This window comes from Triticum urartu, unplaced genomic scaffold, assembly GCF_003073215.2.
Source record: "Triticum urartu cultivar G1812 unplaced genomic scaffold, Tu2.1 TuUngrouped_contig_294, whole genome shotgun sequence".
NCBI classification, from domain to species: Eukaryota; Viridiplantae; Streptophyta; class Magnoliopsida; order Poales; family Poaceae; genus Triticum; species Triticum urartu.
The window spans coordinates 41,432-58,035 of record NW_024113445.1 but is presented as its reverse complement, the minus strand read 5'-3'; the positions used below and the strand labels follow the sequence as shown (position 1 = coordinate 58,035).

Sequence of the window (16,604 nt, the reverse complement as noted above, 5' to 3'; positions counted from 1 at the left end):
GAATTCACTAAGAAACAAAATGGGTGATGAATATTTGAACAATCGCTTGGTTACGTTCGTTGAGAGGGAATTCTTCAAGCAAGTGAAAGATGAGGATGTCATCAATCTCTTCCAAAAAGTGATCGTAAAGTTATATTGTAATTTCCTTTGCTATTTGTAAGCTTTCTTAATTGTTAGAGATATTGCCACAATGATATTTTGCTACTATTATCGATGTATGGTCATTGAGTCATTGATGTTGCTATCTTACTGTACATTTATGGTTTTATTATATTGCTTTGGCAAAAAAAAAGTTTTACATGAATACCCAGGAGCAAGTTCCTGGCTCCGCCAGTGGTCTTGCCTGTTCTTATGTTAGCTCGTAGCAGCATCTGGGTTGTGCTTTGTAAGCCTTGTATCGCTGTTTTGCAAGGCTGGTGTGCGGGCGTGTCATGCATGGTGTTTGTACCATGCATGAATGAGTGCATGCATTGCCGCCTTGTGGCCAAAGCAAAACATCCTAGAGCAGCACAAGCAAAGGAAGGAGTTGCCTAGCTAGCAACAACCATCATCGCCGCATAGTTAGTTATATTGTGTCATCTTCCCTATAATGCATGCACCCCGGGAAAATATCTAGTGCTCTCAGGCTTGGGGTGCTCCCGATGCTCCAAATGTCCGAAAAACATTTTTAGAATGTTCAAAAAATTCTAAAAAAAATGCAGCACATCGAAGGAACATCAATGTCTCTTGTCACAAAATTTCAAATCAAAATTCAAAACATTGCTTGAGATACAAAAATGACAAATTTTTGTACATAATATAAATTGGGCTTTAGTTTTGGCCCATTATCACATTGATATCAAATTTGTCATTTTTGTATCTCGAGCAATGTTTCAAACTTTGATTTGAAATTTTGTGACAAGAGACATCGATGTTCCGTCGATGTGCTGCATTTTTTCAGAATTTTTTAAACATTTTAAAAAATGTTTTTCGCATCGGAGCACCGGGAGCACCCTAGGCCTGGGAGCACTAAATACTTTCCCCATGCACCCCTTCCCTGTCTCCTAGCCAAATCCTTGTCGCTGAAAGATCCTTCCCTATAATGCAGCGTCGATCAACGGTCTCGCCATGCAGGCGCCGGCGCCGCGCCACCGCGTGTACACGGCCGTCGAGCCCCGGTGCGCATTGCCTCCGGCTTCCTTTCGCTGCTGCATTATGAGCCTGTGACAGTGTGACTTGTGTGTGTTCTGAAGATGTCTGTCTTGCCATGGTCGCAGGGTTCATCAAGGAGGAGCTGAGGGTGCTCTACAACACGAGCCGGAAGCTCAAGGTGGCTGGCGAGCGCCCTGTGGGCGGCGCGCGGTTCCTCAAGTCGTTCCCGGTGCCTAAGAGCGTCCGCACCGGCGGCATCAGGGCCGTGATGGACAAGGACCAAGCCGTGCTCTACGTCATCCTGCCCAAGGGGCCACCACCGCCACCACCAGGCCCTCAACCACCGTCGTCATCGTCCATGGCCACGCAGAAGGAACAGCAGCAGCCTGGAGGCGCTCAACCACCGTCGTCATCGTCCATGGCCACGGAGAAGGAACAGCAGCAGCCTGGAGGCGCTCAGCCCCCGTCTCACGGCGAGCAGAAAGGCGATGGCTCGTCGGGCGGCACCAGCAGCAGCAATGGCAGCTTCTGGAGCGCCCAAGAGGACGCGGAGAAGAAGAGGGCTCAAGAGAAGAAGAATATGGTGCCGAAGGCGGAGACCAGGATTCAGATACAGGAGGAGGAGATTGCCACACCGGATGCACCGAGAAACGATGGTGGTGGTGATGACAAGAGGTGGTGGGAGAAGCTTAGGCCTCTGCATGTGGTTGGATTTGTTGTCCTCGTCCTCGCGGTGGTAGGAGCTGGTGCGCTGTATGCAATGCTGCTACTGTGATTGTGAAGCATGTACTTATAACATAAATGGCTTCAGTTTGTAACTGTCATCTGAGAACAGGTTCACAGATGAGCAGACAGCTTGTGAAAATCAAGGAGGAGCCGAGAGATGCACAACAATTTTCACCTCCGTTTATAACCGTGACACACAAGGCTCGAGACCACAGCCTGTAAACAATAAGAAACCACCCACCAAACATAGATACAACATGTCAACACGTAGCAGTTCACCATAGCAAGACTAACCCTATCCAAACTCGGGCGGTACGTACGATAAAGAATCGGATTATTCAAAACAAATGTGGCTCATTTGGCGCTCTGCCCAGACAAAACAATAGGTAGTAGTATCAGGCTGCTGTTCGCTTTCGTGGCTCTTCACTTTGTGCTGGCGAGCTGGGTGCGGATGAGCTTGGCCGCGGCAACCATGTTGGTCAGGGCGGGCTTCACCTCGGTGTATTTGCGGGTCTTGAGGCCGCAGTCAGGGTTCACCCACAGGATGTTGGTGTCGAGCACCGCAAGCATCTTGTTGACGCGGTCGGCAATCTCCTCGGGGATCCTGGGGGAGTGGATGTCGTAGACGCCAGGGCCGATGCCGGCTCCGTAGGTCACGCCCTCGCGGAAGACCGACAGGAGCTTCTCGTCGGAGCGGGAATTCTCAATGGTGATGACGTCGGCGTCCATGTTGATGATGGAGTGGATGATATCGTTGAAGTTGGAGTAGCACATGTGAGTGTGGATCTGCCCAGGAAAAACAAGTCTCATAAGGTATGGATGAAGATGGTAACAAAGATTTTCTGATTACATTCATGGCATTCCAAGTAGATTACCTGAGTGGTATCTTGCACACCGCAGTTGGTGATTCTGAATGAGTGGACAGCCCAGTCCAAGTAGAAAGCATGCTCCGACTTGCGAAGTGGCAGACCCTCTCTTAGAGCAGCCTCATCGATCTGGATCACCTGCAGATGACCGAAGCATATTTATTACACATGCCACATGGACACAGTAATGATATGGTGAAATGACAAAGAAAGCTTAGTACAAACCTGAATACCACCAGCTTCGAGATCCTCAACCTCCTTTTTAATGGCAAGAGCAATCTGGTAGCATGTCTCAAACCTGTATACCAACAAGTGGCGTACCGATTAGTAGCAGTTAAAACACCTCCACGTGAAGGCCATCGAATCAAAACAGATGTAAGAAGCTAGGAAGCGGTATCAACCTTGGCTGGTCGTTCCTGACAAAAGACCAGTTGAGGATTGTGACAGGACCAGTCAGCATTCCCTTCATTGGGCGAGGGGTCATGTCCTGAGCCATCTTGGACCAGAAGACTGTCATGGGGTTGGGGCGGCTGACATCACCATAGATGATCGGTGGCTTCACGCAACGTGATCCATAGGATTGCACCCATCCATTGGCAGTAAATGCAAAACCAGACAATTGCTCGCCAAAGTACTCAACCACGTCATTTCTCTGAAATGTACATAGAAATTAGTCAAAAAAATGCACATACACTAAGTTACCAGAGAGCAAATACGATATGCTTAAGCAAATTCCTATTTCAATGATCCATAGACAGATATAGCTTCATTTCAAAACGTCCAAACATGTTGCAAATGAGTCTGCCACAAAGAATATTAATTAGCATTGCTCACCTCAGGCTCTCCGTGGACGAGCACATCGATGTCAAGCTCCTCTTGGATCTTGACAACCTTGCTAATTTCTTCCTTGATAGCATCAGAGAGCAGGAGGTGGACACCACAAGCTTGTCTGCAAGAAAGTATTCACAATTGCTTTAATACAGAAAGCAATGACAATGGATAACAGATACCACCTCTGAGTCACACTGTAGGTCGTTTTAGAATATGTATTAATGGAACATTTTAAGGTTTGATCACAGCTATCAGTATAGAACAAATACCAACATCAATATCATGAGATATATGTTTATAATCAATACTTGGTTTTATTTGAAGCAACATATTTTCATAGGAACTGATGGTCAAAGTTACACCTAAAGAACTGTCAATGTTGAAAACGTCCTAAACCGTGACCTGGAGATGGTAAATAATAAATATATTGTTTACTGCTTACCCTTGCCAACAACAGCCTCAAGACACTGGAGAGTGCTGAGAGATGCAGCAAGATCATCAGCCCAGATGTTCCTTCCATCTACAACACCAGCAAATAAGTACTTCCCAGATGGGATACCAGCGCTCTTGATAAGTTCAAGTGTCTTAGTTCCACGAACAAGATCAAAACCATAGGCAGTCACGCCACTCAATGATGTGAGGGTCCTGTGGTTACAAAAGAATTAGTTGCTGTTTTACTGTTTTAATAGAACAACTTGAAACACACAAAATGGCTGAGTAGAATTGATTAGCACTGGAGAAATGTACTTGTAAGATTCAGCAGGAACATCGGCAAAGTATGTCTCAGTAAGCACATTCAATCCAGAGAGTGCCGATTCGAGTTCAGCATATGCTGAAGAGAACGCGGCCAATTCGTGAGCAGCAAGGTCCTTAACAAGGGTGGGCTCATCAAACTGAATCCATGAAGCACCAGCTGCCTTCAGCTCAGCCACAACTTCCCTGCAATTTATATAACAAATGACATTATCAACTGAAGATTCAAGTTAAAAGAAAAGGAGTTGGTTGTGTCAGCCGATGCTTACTTGTAGATGGGAAGAATGCTATCAAGAAGTGAAAGAAGAGAGAATAATTTCTCCACACCCTTCGCTGCCTTGGAGAGCAGCAAGTATGAGACTGGTCCAACAAGCACTGGAACAGTGTCAACACCGAGCTGCATGGAAGAACATGTAAGCATGCAGGCATCATTTTGTGAAGACAAATAGCATGGCAAATGAATTTCTATATTCAGGACCTTGAAATGAATTTCTATATTCAATTAGGTGCAAATGGTAATGCATTATTCTGTGGACGACAGAAAAAAACATGCTTGTTCCAGAACTATAAATTTCAACTTCAGGTATAGGTTACAAAATCAACTAGTCAGCGTTTTGCAGTATGGGATTGCTAAGATATTGGGTCTCATCCAGATGTGGTTAAAGGCTCTACTTTAACCAAAAAACATGTAACTAGCAAAGCAAGACATAAAAACTAGCACTGTGGGATCAGATTTAGATAGCTAGCACAAAATAGTACTAGTAGAGGTCAGAAGATATTTTTTACTACCAAATCATGTGCAAGGAAACTACTATGAAAAGGAGGCTGAGACAATGCTGTGGGTGAAGGAACATACCGCCTTTGCCTCCTTGTATTCAGAGACAGCCTTGTGTGAAGCATATGAGAACTTGGTTGCTGGGCTCAATTCAGGCACAATGAAGTGGCTGCAAAAGAGTAACAAAGCCAGTAAGCAAAACTGCATGACCAATGCCCTAAAAAGATTTCACCTCTGATCACCATTCAAGAGATGCAGATTGACTTACTAGTTAGTGTCAAACCACTTGGTCATCTCCATAGCAGGGACAGTGGCATTGCCCCTGGCCATTGAGAAGTAGGTGCTGTAGCCAATCTCTCCGCCAGTCCATGAGTAGCGGTCCGGGACGGCACCAAGCATGGCCGTTGTGTCAAGCACCTGGTCATAGTATGAGAAGGTGTTGCTGGGAATGTACTTAATCCCAGCCTCTGACATCTGCTTCCAGATGCTGGCCCTGAGGTCGGCAGCAACCTTCTCCAAATCCTCGGCGCTGCTCTTCCCATCCCAGAAAGACTCCAAGGCAAACTTGAGCTCCCTCTTGGGGCCCATGCGAGGGTAGCCAACAATGTGGGACGCCATCTTTCTACACCATCAAAAAATTAAAATCAATTAATCTGCAGGAACATTGGTTGGTAAGGGACTTTCCAAAATACTTTGCACATATAGCAAAGTATATATTTCTTCAACCTAACAGACAAGGGATCCAAAATAAAAATCAATTAATGCACATACAGGAATATATATATATATATATATATATATATATATATATATAAGCTAACAGGCAAGGGATCCAAAATTATCACAGCATATTTTTCCAAACCAAATCAGTACTCGATCTTCTTCGTGCTTTCCATGTACACAATTTTTTTTAATTATTACTGTGGCATGGGCTCCTCCAGTAAGAATTCAGAGGCTTAAGAAATACCTTTGGCTAAGCCAGGATGTTTCTGTATACTGGGAATGTTTAGCCGTGCCATGAAGGCAGGCTACACGCACTAAAGGCCTCCATTTAGGATCCAACCAACTCCCATGGTGTGGGTACAGGGCAGCTAAAATCGGCCGGAAAGAAAGCAGGGTCCCTCTCAGGCATGAAGGCATCATCATACTACTACAAACAACATAACATTCAGGGGAACGGATGTCTGGGATCAAAATGTCTGAGTACGAGTAGGACATGCAGCGTTTAAGTTGACCACAGGATTTATATGTGAAATAAAATAGTAACAACGCTGATCAGAAAATGTCCTGGTACTACGGATATGCATAATTGGACAGAACTGGAGGCAAATTAAATTGGCCGACGGGTTAGAACGGCCGAGAAAACAAACTGATCATTAGAAATGATAATAACAATCAGCACATAAAACCAGCACTCACTCCCTGACAGTCGCTCTACAGATACAGTACACAGCCAATGCAATCTCAGATCGTAACTAGGAGGCACAGCAGATCTGATGCCAGGAACCTAACCACCGCATCGACCTCAGATCCACCGAGGGCGCGGCCGAGAGGCTCGGATCTGGGCCCCGAGCGGCCACCGCCATGCAGGTGGCGGATCCGGGTGGCGGGGGCGGCCGCGGCCAGCCAAAATTCAGTTCGGGTTTAAGCCCGAACCTCATCAGAAAACCAAACGCCCGATGCCGCTAGGTGGGCGGGGAGACATCGGGGACGCGACGAGCTTACACTATGGCGCGGCGGCGTCAAGCGGACGGCGCGGGGGATTTCGCGGCCGCGCTTGCGCGCGCGCGCAAGCATTGGGTCGGACGCATGCGGGAGGGAAGGGGAGGGGAGGGGAGGGGGAGCTTACCCTTGGACCGGAGGAGTCGCGGAGCGGCGCCAGAGATGGGGAGGAAGATGATAAATTTAAGTTCAATTTTACTTAAGAACTCCCACTTAGATAGACATCCCTCTAATCCTCTAAGTGATCATGTGATCCAAATCAACTAAACCATGTCCGATCATCACGTAAGATGGAGTAGTTTCATTGGTGAACATCACTATGTTGATCATATCTACTATATGATTCACGCTCGACCTTTCGGTCTCCGTGTTCCGAGGCCATATCTGTATATGCTTGGCTCGTCAAGTATAACCTGAGTATTTCGCGTGTGCAACTGTTTTGCACCTGTTGTATTTGAACGTAGAGCCTATCACACCCGATCATCACGTGGTGTCTCAGCACGAAGAACTTTCGCAACGGTGCATACTCAGGGAGAACACTTCTTGATAATTTAGTGAGAGATCATCTTATAATGCTACCGTCAAACAAGGCAAGATAAGATGCATAAAAGATAAACATCACATGCAATCAATATAAGTGATATGATATGACCATCATCATCTTGTGCCTGTGATCTCCATCTCCGAAGCACCGTCATGATCACCATCGTCACCGGCGCGACACCTTGATCTCCATCATAGCATCGTTGTCGTTTCGCCAATCTTATGCTTCTACGACTATCGCTACCGTTTAGTGATAAAGTAAAGCATTACAGGGCGATTGCATTGCATACAATAAAGCGACAACCATATGGCTCCTGCCAGTTGCCGATAACTCGGTTACAAAAGATGATCATCTCATACAATAAAATTCAGCATCATGTCTTGACCATATCACATCACAACATGCCCTGCAAAAACAAGTTAGACGTCTTCTACTTTGTTATTGCAAGTTTTACGTGGCTGCTACGGGCTTAAGCAAGAACCAATCTTACCTACGCATCAAAACCACAACGATAGTTTGTCAAGTTGGTGCTGTTTTAACCTTCGCAAGGACCGGGCGTAGCCACACTCGGTTCAACTAAAGTTGGAGAAACTGTCGCCCGCAAGCCACCTCTGTGCAAAGCACGTCGGGAGAACCGGTCTCGCGTAAGCGTACGCGTAATGTTGGTCCGGGTCGCTTCGTCCAACAATACCGCCGAACCAAAGTATGACATGCTGGTAAGCAGTATGACCTATATCGCCCACAACTCATTTGTGTTCTACTCATGCATATAACATCAACACATAAAACCTAGGCTCGGATGCCACTATTGGGAAACGTAGTAATTTCAAAATTTTCCTACGCACACGCAAGATCATGGTGATGCATAGCAACGAGAGGGGAGAGTATGATCTACGTACCCTTGTAGATCAACAACGGAAGCGTTGACACAACGTAGAGGAAGTAGTCATACGTCTTCCCGATCCGACCGATCCAAGCACCGTTACTCCGGCACCTCCGAGTTCTTAGCACAGTACAGCTCGATGACGTTCCCCGGGCTCCGATCCAGCAAAACTTCGGGGAGGAGTTCCGTCAGCACGACGGCGTGGTGACGATGATGATGTTCTACCGACGCAAGGCTTCGCCTAAGCACTGCAACAATATGACCGAGGTGGAATATGGTGGAAGGGGGCACCGCACATGGCTAAGGAACGATCACGAAGATCAACTTGTGTGTTCTAGGGTGCCCCCCTGCCCCCGTATATAAAGGATGGAGGAGGAGGAGGCCGGCCAAGGCTTGATGCGGCCAGGATGTGGAGTCCTACTAGGACTCCAAGTCCTAGTAGGAGTCCACCAAGAGGGGAGGAAGGGAGAAGGAAGTGGAGGAGAAGGAAAGGTGGCCGGCCCCCTTTTCCCTAGTCCAATTCGGACCAGAGGGGAGGGGGGGCGCAGCAGCCCCTTGGCCCTTTCTCCTCTTCCCACTAAAGCCCATCAAGGCCCATTGCTTCTCCCGTAACTACCCGGTACTCCGAAAAATACCCGAATCACTCGGAACCTTTCCGACATCCGAATATAGTCGTCCAATATATCGATCTTTACGTCTCGACCATTTCGAGACTCCTCGTCATGTCCTCGATCTCATCCGGGACTCTGAACTCCTTCGGTACATCAAAACTCATAAACTCATAATATAACTGTCATCGAAACCTTAAGCGTGCGGACCCTACGGTTCGAGAACAATGTAGACATGACCGAGACACGTCTCCGGTCAATAACCAATAGCGGGACCTGGATGCCCATATTGGCTCCTACATATTCTACGAAGATCTTTATCGGTCAGACCGCATAACAACATACGTTGTTCCCTTTGTCATCGGTATGTTACTTGCCCGAGATTCGATCGTCGGTATCCAATACCTAGTTCAATCTCGTTACCGGCAAGTCTCTTTACTCGTTCCGTAATACATCATCTCACAACTAACATATTAGTTGTAATGCTTGCAAGGCTTATGTGATGTGCATTACCGAGAGGGCCCAGAGATACCTCTCCGACAATCGGAGTGACAAATCTTAATCTCGAAATACGCCAACCCAACATGTACCTTTGGAGACACCTGTAGAGCTCCTTTATAATCACCCAGTTACGTTGTGACGTTTGGTAGCACACAAAGTGTTCCTCCGGTAAACGGGAGTTGCATAATCTCATAGTCATAGGAACATGTATAAGTCATGAAGAAAGCAATAGCAACATACTAAACGATCGGGTGCTAAGCTAATGGAATGGGTCATGTCAATCAGATCATTCACCTAATGATGTGATCCCGTTAATCAAATAACAACTCTTTGTCCATGGTTAGGAAACATAACCATCTTTGATTAACGAGCTAGTCAAGTAGAGGCATACTAGTGACACTCTGCTTGTCTATGTATTCACACATGTATTATGTTTCCGGTTAATACAATTCTAGCATGAATAATAAACATTTATCATGATATAAGGAAATAAATAATAACTTTATTATTGCCTCTAGGGCATATTTCCTTCATACTGTTCATCCTACCCTCCACGGGGTGGTCCTTTTCGTCCAGCCCTCCACGGGGTCCTGTTCATCCAGCCCCAACCGGATCGGTCGATCAGGGTCCTGTTCATCCAGAGGCAACACCACGGGGTCCTGTTCATCCACCCCCACTGGGAACTGTTCCCCCAAACCCCCCCCCCCCCAGCAACGCTCACTGTTCATCCAGAGGCAGTATCGATAGGTTTTAGTTAGCAGCAGTAGCGAAGGAATCGCTCGATCGGGTTCAGTTAACAGCCATCGATCGATCGCTCGGGTTCAATAACGAGTAGCCCGCAGTGCAATCGCTCGGGTTCAGTTAGATCCCAACGCCTCGCTTGGGTTCAGTTAGAGTCCAACTCCTCGCACCCAAGTGCGTGCGTGTACGAGAAAAACGCGCATCGCTCGGCCCCGACCACCCACCGTAAACGGAGAACACCCCGATATTTTCCTCGCCCTCGCTTCTACCACGGTTTTTCCGTCATGGACGGCCCATAGAATGTCATGCAGCAGCGTCTCCAGCCCGCCTAGGATGAAAAGCCCATTTTCTGTCATTCTAAAGGAATCTTTACACAACAAGGGAAGATTAATGGTGGAAAAGTGACACATAAGGATAAAGAGAACAAACTTTCTGCATTTTGAGACAACATGGATACATGCCCATCGTATTTATGGATTCTCCCCAGTTGAGAATGTTTTGTTTTCATTGGTTTGATTTATCACAATTGACATGCATATACTAGCAATTGTTTCACCTAAACCCAGTTGTGACCGAGCTATGCATTTGTTTGTAGACTGTTTGGTTGATCTCAACAATTCCCTCTCTACCCGCTAATGACTATGTTCTGCCTTTCATGTACTTGTGACTTGCAACTTCATCAGTGAGAAGGGTCGGCGTGATGATGGTCCAGCGACAATCACAATTCTGTTGTGTGTGCTGATGATGACGATCTGCAGGTCTTAAAAACCAAGCATCGGGTCCTTCCCCACCCTAGGTCTGAGGCTATCGCTGAGGAAGTAGCAATGGGCTTAATAAAAGCAAGAAAATAAAAGCATCTCGATAAGCTTAGGAGCAACACGTCATCAATGGAAGGAGCTTTGCCATACTGGAGAACCAAGAACAGAAGCTTTGCCATACTGGAGAACCAAGAACAAAAGCTTTGGCGTACTGGAGAACCAACAAAAGAAGCTTTGTCGTACTGGAGAACCAAGACAAAGAGTGCAGAGAGGAGAAAAGAGGCTGAAGATGCGTGTGGTAAATTATAGATTTAGTACGGAATATATTTTTCATTTGAGAATGGATTTCATTTAAATATGCCGAGTGCTTTGAATTTTGTATTTCTACTCGCAAGGTTTTCTTTCAGTGATAAATTATTGTTTAGGTTTCTAATCATTTGTTTATTTTGTACCCATTGCAACGCACGGGCCTTTATGCTATGATTAATAACGACACAAAGCATCGTTGAATTTTAAGAGAATTCATATAGTATAAACACCAAATATCTCACAGATACGAGGACTTGGTCCGTAGAACTTTTCTGACTTGATCAGTAGAACTTTTCTGATTTCATGCGACCTTAGTGCTTCCTTATTCTAATTAGTTAAATTTGAGATTTGACAGATATATTTCATGACGGAGTACATAATTCTAGTTCCTATTTTCGGCTTGATTAGTTCCAAATTACAAGGATACGAGTGTTCAAAAGATAACTAATTGAAACACTGAACATGTTGGTTTGATGACCTCCGACTAGCAGTTATATGCATGTTCTTCTCTCTTCCGGTTGTGTGACATGGATTACTGAATTTTAAATAATATATATGTTTTAGGATTTTTGGTGATGTTTCGTTCAAGAAAAGAAGAAACTTAATTAGGCTTGAATTTTGGTAGAGAATATCCGTATAATATGTTCTTGCTGTAAATTAATTACTTTGTTGTTGGAACTTTTTATAAAATGTTTCAGCCTTTTTTTAGTTTTGGAGATACACTAAATGGACATACAGAAAAAATACGAAAATATAACATGTATGCATGTATTTATGGCTTTTCATTTCGAGATTTAGATGACCTGAAACAGTTAAATGAGATACTTCTAATTACAATTATCAATTTTTTAAAGTTGGATCCCTTGGCCAACATGCGATTTTGTACATGTTGTGCCACATATCTTATTCAAGATTTACGGTCTTCAGTTCATTAAATCAGTTTTTCTCTTTCACGGATGCTCCATGTCATAAATAGTTTACGGGAGATCTGACATGTGAGCTGCTCTCAAGTTATGCATTTCTTGAGTTAATCGTTGACGATCGAGATTGAGCATTCAACATTCTAATTATCATTTATATCTGCAGCTCAATGCACTTCCTGAATTAGCGGTCGACGATAAATATTGAGCAATCTACATTCTAATCATCTTTTTTTTTGCTCCGTCATCTTTGGCTTAACTTTGACATTTCTCTTATTCCAATTTCCAAGGTAACAATTTTACGGTGCCCAGAAAAATTTAATTCATATAGGATGTAACTTCTATGTTAGGATTCCCAGCATAATATACTTTTTCCTGATGCCACCAACTAATCTGCCATGCCGCTTCTATATAGTGGTTTCTTTGAAAATGGCTACACATAAAAAACAATACAACGTTCCTGTTTTAGATAGAATGTCAACCTCTTTGGATCTGACATGACCTATTTGGAGCACAGTTTCATCTCCCTTCAACGCATTATTGCATCTATATTATTTGGTTGCCACAAAGTGCATACATAATAAAAGAACAAGATGCCTCCTTTTTAATGTCAGATACTCTTGAGCTTTATTAATCTTGACTACCATACATATAAACCCACTCAGTACAAAAAAGAAGTCTTGAAAATTTCTAGCTCACGCAGTTGCATGGGTTGATGACTAGCTCAACAGCTTTGTTGCCACCACTTGGAACCGTGCCATTGGCCTCCCCCGGGTCCTTATCAATTGCAATATCTTCTTGCCCAGGTTAATTCCCTCCTCCTTGCCAACGCCCCCTTCGATGGTGGCCTCCCATAAAAGCACTCAACACTATCGCGGAGCCGGTTCTGCACCCCATGGTTTTCTCCCGTTGCAAAGCACGGACAAATTTCCTAGTAAAGGTAAAGAATTGGAATAAAAAACATAGGGAAGTTTTTTTTAGTGGTAAAAAGAAAAACATAGGGGATATGGTTCGCCCTGGGCTGCGGCCTAAGGTCGGAGGCCCAAGTTGCAGCCCAAAGTGGCGGCTGTCAGGAGGAGGAGGCCCGAATAAAACCCTAGCCCCGGCAATAACCACCCACCGCTCTCACTCGCTCCCCCCAGGATTTCATCTTCCCAATTCAATTCGATTTCATCTTCCCACCCAACACGGATCGATCGTGCCAATCCACCCAATAAATCCATCCACGCACACACCCGCCGAGACGAAGCAACGATTTGTGATCCATCCAGCTTGAACAAGGCAATCGATTTGGGATCGATTGACGGCCAATTTGAAGACTGGGAGGATCCGATGGACGATTACGGCAAAGAGAAGGACATGCAGTGGCCACCGGCTCCTCCCGCCTACGGCTACCCCGACGACGACGGCGGCGGCAAGCGGCCGCCCTTCGTCCTCATCGATCCAAAGGCCTACTTCGCCGACCGCAAGAACGCCACCACCGCCTTCTGCGATATGAAGGCCCCCAAGCTCAAGGGCCGACTCCAGGTCACCTTCTGCGCCGTCGCCCCGCCGCTCGTCTCCTACTTCTGCGTCCACGCCACCCACATGGACCACACCGAGTTCGCCGTATCGCCCTTCATCGTGGCCACCGAGACCGACGGCGGCCTCGTCCTCCTATGCGTCGTCGCCGGTAAGCGTCCAACCGATGCCCAGCTTCTCCGAAATCGCCAATACTTCGTCTACGACGCCTGCGACTGCCAACTTTACCACCTCCCGCACCCTGGCCCCCAACACGAAATCAACGGCTTCTCGCTCGCCATCATGCGCGAGCCCAACAAAGGCACCGGCACCTGCAACCTACACCCCCATGGACAGGCAGAGTTCGGTCACTTCGTCGTTGCCGCACAAGCTCGCTTCTTCTGGGGTAAAGAATCTCCTCAGCTCTGCATCTATCACTCTGCTACCAAGACCTGGAGCAAGAAGCCGGTGGTGATAGATTCATCTCGAGAAAAACACTCCACAACCAAGACATTCACCATTGGAGGACCCAAGGGCACCGTGGCCTGGGTGGATCTTTGGCGCAACATCATCTTCTGCGACGTGCTCGCCGAACGCCCCAAGCTCAGCTACCTGAATCTGCCACCGGCCCTCAGGCCCCGCCCCAACATGGGGGCTGGCGATGCAAGGTCTCATCGCAACATTGCGGTCCTTGGCAACACCATCAAGTACGTCGAGATGCTGCCTCACCCCGACAGAAGCTCCTCTAAGCCCGCCTCCCATCGTTGGGAGGTCGCAGCATGGAGCATCCAGAAGGCAAATCGGTCCTGGCCCAAGGACTGGCACACCGAATGCAACCTCGATTCCACCCATATAAAGGTTGATTCTGGTACCACAGCGGCTGCCCTCCCAACCCTGTCGACTCTCCACGTTGGCCTGCCCACCGTCAGCCTGCAGAATGATGCCATTATTTACTTCCTCGCCAAGATTGACTACCGCCAAAGCGAACACACAGCATGGGTGCTTGCTGTTGACATGCAGACCAAGACTGTCACGCAAGTGGCCGAGTTTTGCGCCGAGAGGACTCTTGGTTTAGCCTTGGGCTACAATGCAAGTAGCATCTCAGCATATCTCCAAACTGCTCCAGGTAACTGACTGTACTTTATTTTCACCCCTGCCTCGCTCTCTGTTACTTCCAGCGATACATGCTAAACTACCAGATTAATCCATGTTCTTCCTGGTGGAGTTGGTGACGGCATCGTCATTTCACACACATCGATATTAGGGGGTTCAGGGTGGATAATCCATCGTAAGATATGCTAGGTCATGATACTATATTCATCTCAAGACTTGTTTGGGGGGAACATAGGGAGGTTTTGAACACATTATGTTGATATATAGCACTGAGATGGGAGATGATATACATCCAGCTCCAAGTCAAATGCGAGCTATTTGGGGATGCTAACGGTGAATTTCTCACCAGAACAATTCACACTTCTGCTGTGACATGTAATTTAAGATATAGGGCGAGCGTTGCATGCTTAGCTAGTTTGGTATTTTCTCAGTTGTCTTTTCGCATGGAAATATAGGACAATTGTTGTATTAGCGCTAGTTGTTTGTGTATCAGTTCTTCTTTCCCAAACTATTACTGAAGACGTGTGGAATTTGACATGCCAGGTACACAGCGAATACCTAAACGACCAGGGGTGCCGTTGATGAAATGCCCTAGCAAGAAGCAGAGTAAAGATGCTCGAGATCATAAAGAAGACGACGCCATGGTGATTTTTTCTTCATGAGGTTGCATGGAAGCTGTATGACCTGCGATTGGTGCCGGGTATCAGTGGAGGGGGTAGTGGATTATCATGTCTGCTGGTCTGCCCCTTCCTTTGTCTGTCTTTTATTTATTTTAGGATTATTATGGCCCTCTAGACCCTGTTCTGGAGTTCCTTTCTTCATTATCTCACCGCCTACTCTACCGGCTTGTCTATAATACAAGCTGTATTATTAAAACTGTGTATGAACTATATATTATGTCAGTTGTAGTACCCCCTTCTGTTTTCTGTTCCCCGCGGTTGTCTTCTGTTAACATCATAACCTGCTGTTACCATCATACCTGTGGAGAGTTGGGTGAGTATTGTTTCTGACATGTGTTGTCAGTGACGCAACATCTCCATTTGGGTGGGTGGGGAATTTATTAACATTTTGAGCTATGTAGCAAGTGTTTATTGTGATGTCAGATTTTTTTGTCTGTGCTTATTGATTAGCTGCTTTCTTATTTTCTTGGCGTGTGCTAGGAGTCATCCTCTGTTTGTTCGTGCTTGCAATTGCAATGTTGTCTGTAATATCCTTGTTTTTTATTTTATTTTTAAAAGAAAGAGAAACTAAATAGACATGTTTGCAATTTATACTTGCTGGTAACTCTTATTTGTTTCTCATGGAACCAGGAAGGACCCCCTTTTTTATCCAGGTTCACCCTAATAATCGGTTATATTCAACAGTCAGTTATATGTGTAGTTATGCTAGCTAGCTCGTGGTTTCCATGACACAATACTCCTAGCTTTTTGGGAATTAACCTTGCAGTACAAAACACTATTATGCTCACCAAGGTTAAATTGAGTTATTCGGTAGATGTGATATATCCAGGTTAATTTTATTTGGCAACCTTCAAAATGACATTCCCTTTTAGTTTTATAGAGGGAGGGAGTACCCTTTTTTTGGAAACCGAGGCAAAAGATTTATATTTGTCGTTAGGGCATTTCTTCGACCAGGTGAACAGGAGGAAAAGTACCAAACTACCCTCAATTTGAAAAAAAAATTACTTGTCGCTGGGATGGTCGTCTTCCTCCATCGCTCCTCCCCTCCGCCAGGCTCCGCCCCTCTGCCGTTCGCAGCTCCGGCGTCCGTCCCTGCCGGCCACAACTCCCTTGCCGTCCGCCTTCCTCAGCTCCAATCGAGAGCCCCAAGTCCCGTTCTTGCTGGCCACAGCTCCCTCGCCGGCCGTCTTTCTCCGCTTCAGATTTGTTTGTCTGTGCTTATTGGTTAGCTGCTTTCTTATTT

General features: G+C 46.0%; 2 protein-coding genes across 2 annotated transcripts; one reads left to right on the top strand and one right to left on the bottom strand.

Annotated features, from left to right (window-relative positions):
* Nucleotides 1-2,265: 2,265 nt before the first annotated feature.
* LOC125527125 (5-methyltetrahydropteroyltriglutamate--homocysteine methyltransferase 2-like) lies at nt 2,266-5,700 on the bottom strand. The gene is made up of 11 exons (XM_048691690.1): nt 5,351-5,700; nt 5,164-5,251; nt 4,577-4,704; nt 4,302-4,493; nt 3,997-4,199; nt 3,558-3,672; nt 3,440-3,458; nt 3,125-3,375; nt 2,949-3,021; nt 2,733-2,861; nt 2,266-2,643 (listed from the first exon to the last, which is right to left on the bottom strand). Exons 1-11 carry the CDS (start codon nt 5,698-5,700, stop codon nt 2,281-2,283), a joined length of 1,911 nt encoding a protein of 636 aa, XP_048547647.1. The 3' UTR covers nt 2,266-2,280.
* Nucleotides 5,701-13,215: 7,515 nt separating this feature from the next.
* Nucleotides 13,216-14,702, top strand: LOC125527124. The gene has a single exon (XM_048691689.1). The coding sequence runs from the start codon at nt 13,401-13,403 to the stop codon at nt 14,700-14,702; it is 1,302 nt and encodes a 433-aa protein (XP_048547646.1). The 5' UTR covers nt 13,216-13,400.
* Nucleotides 14,703-16,604: the final 1,902 nt, after the last annotated feature.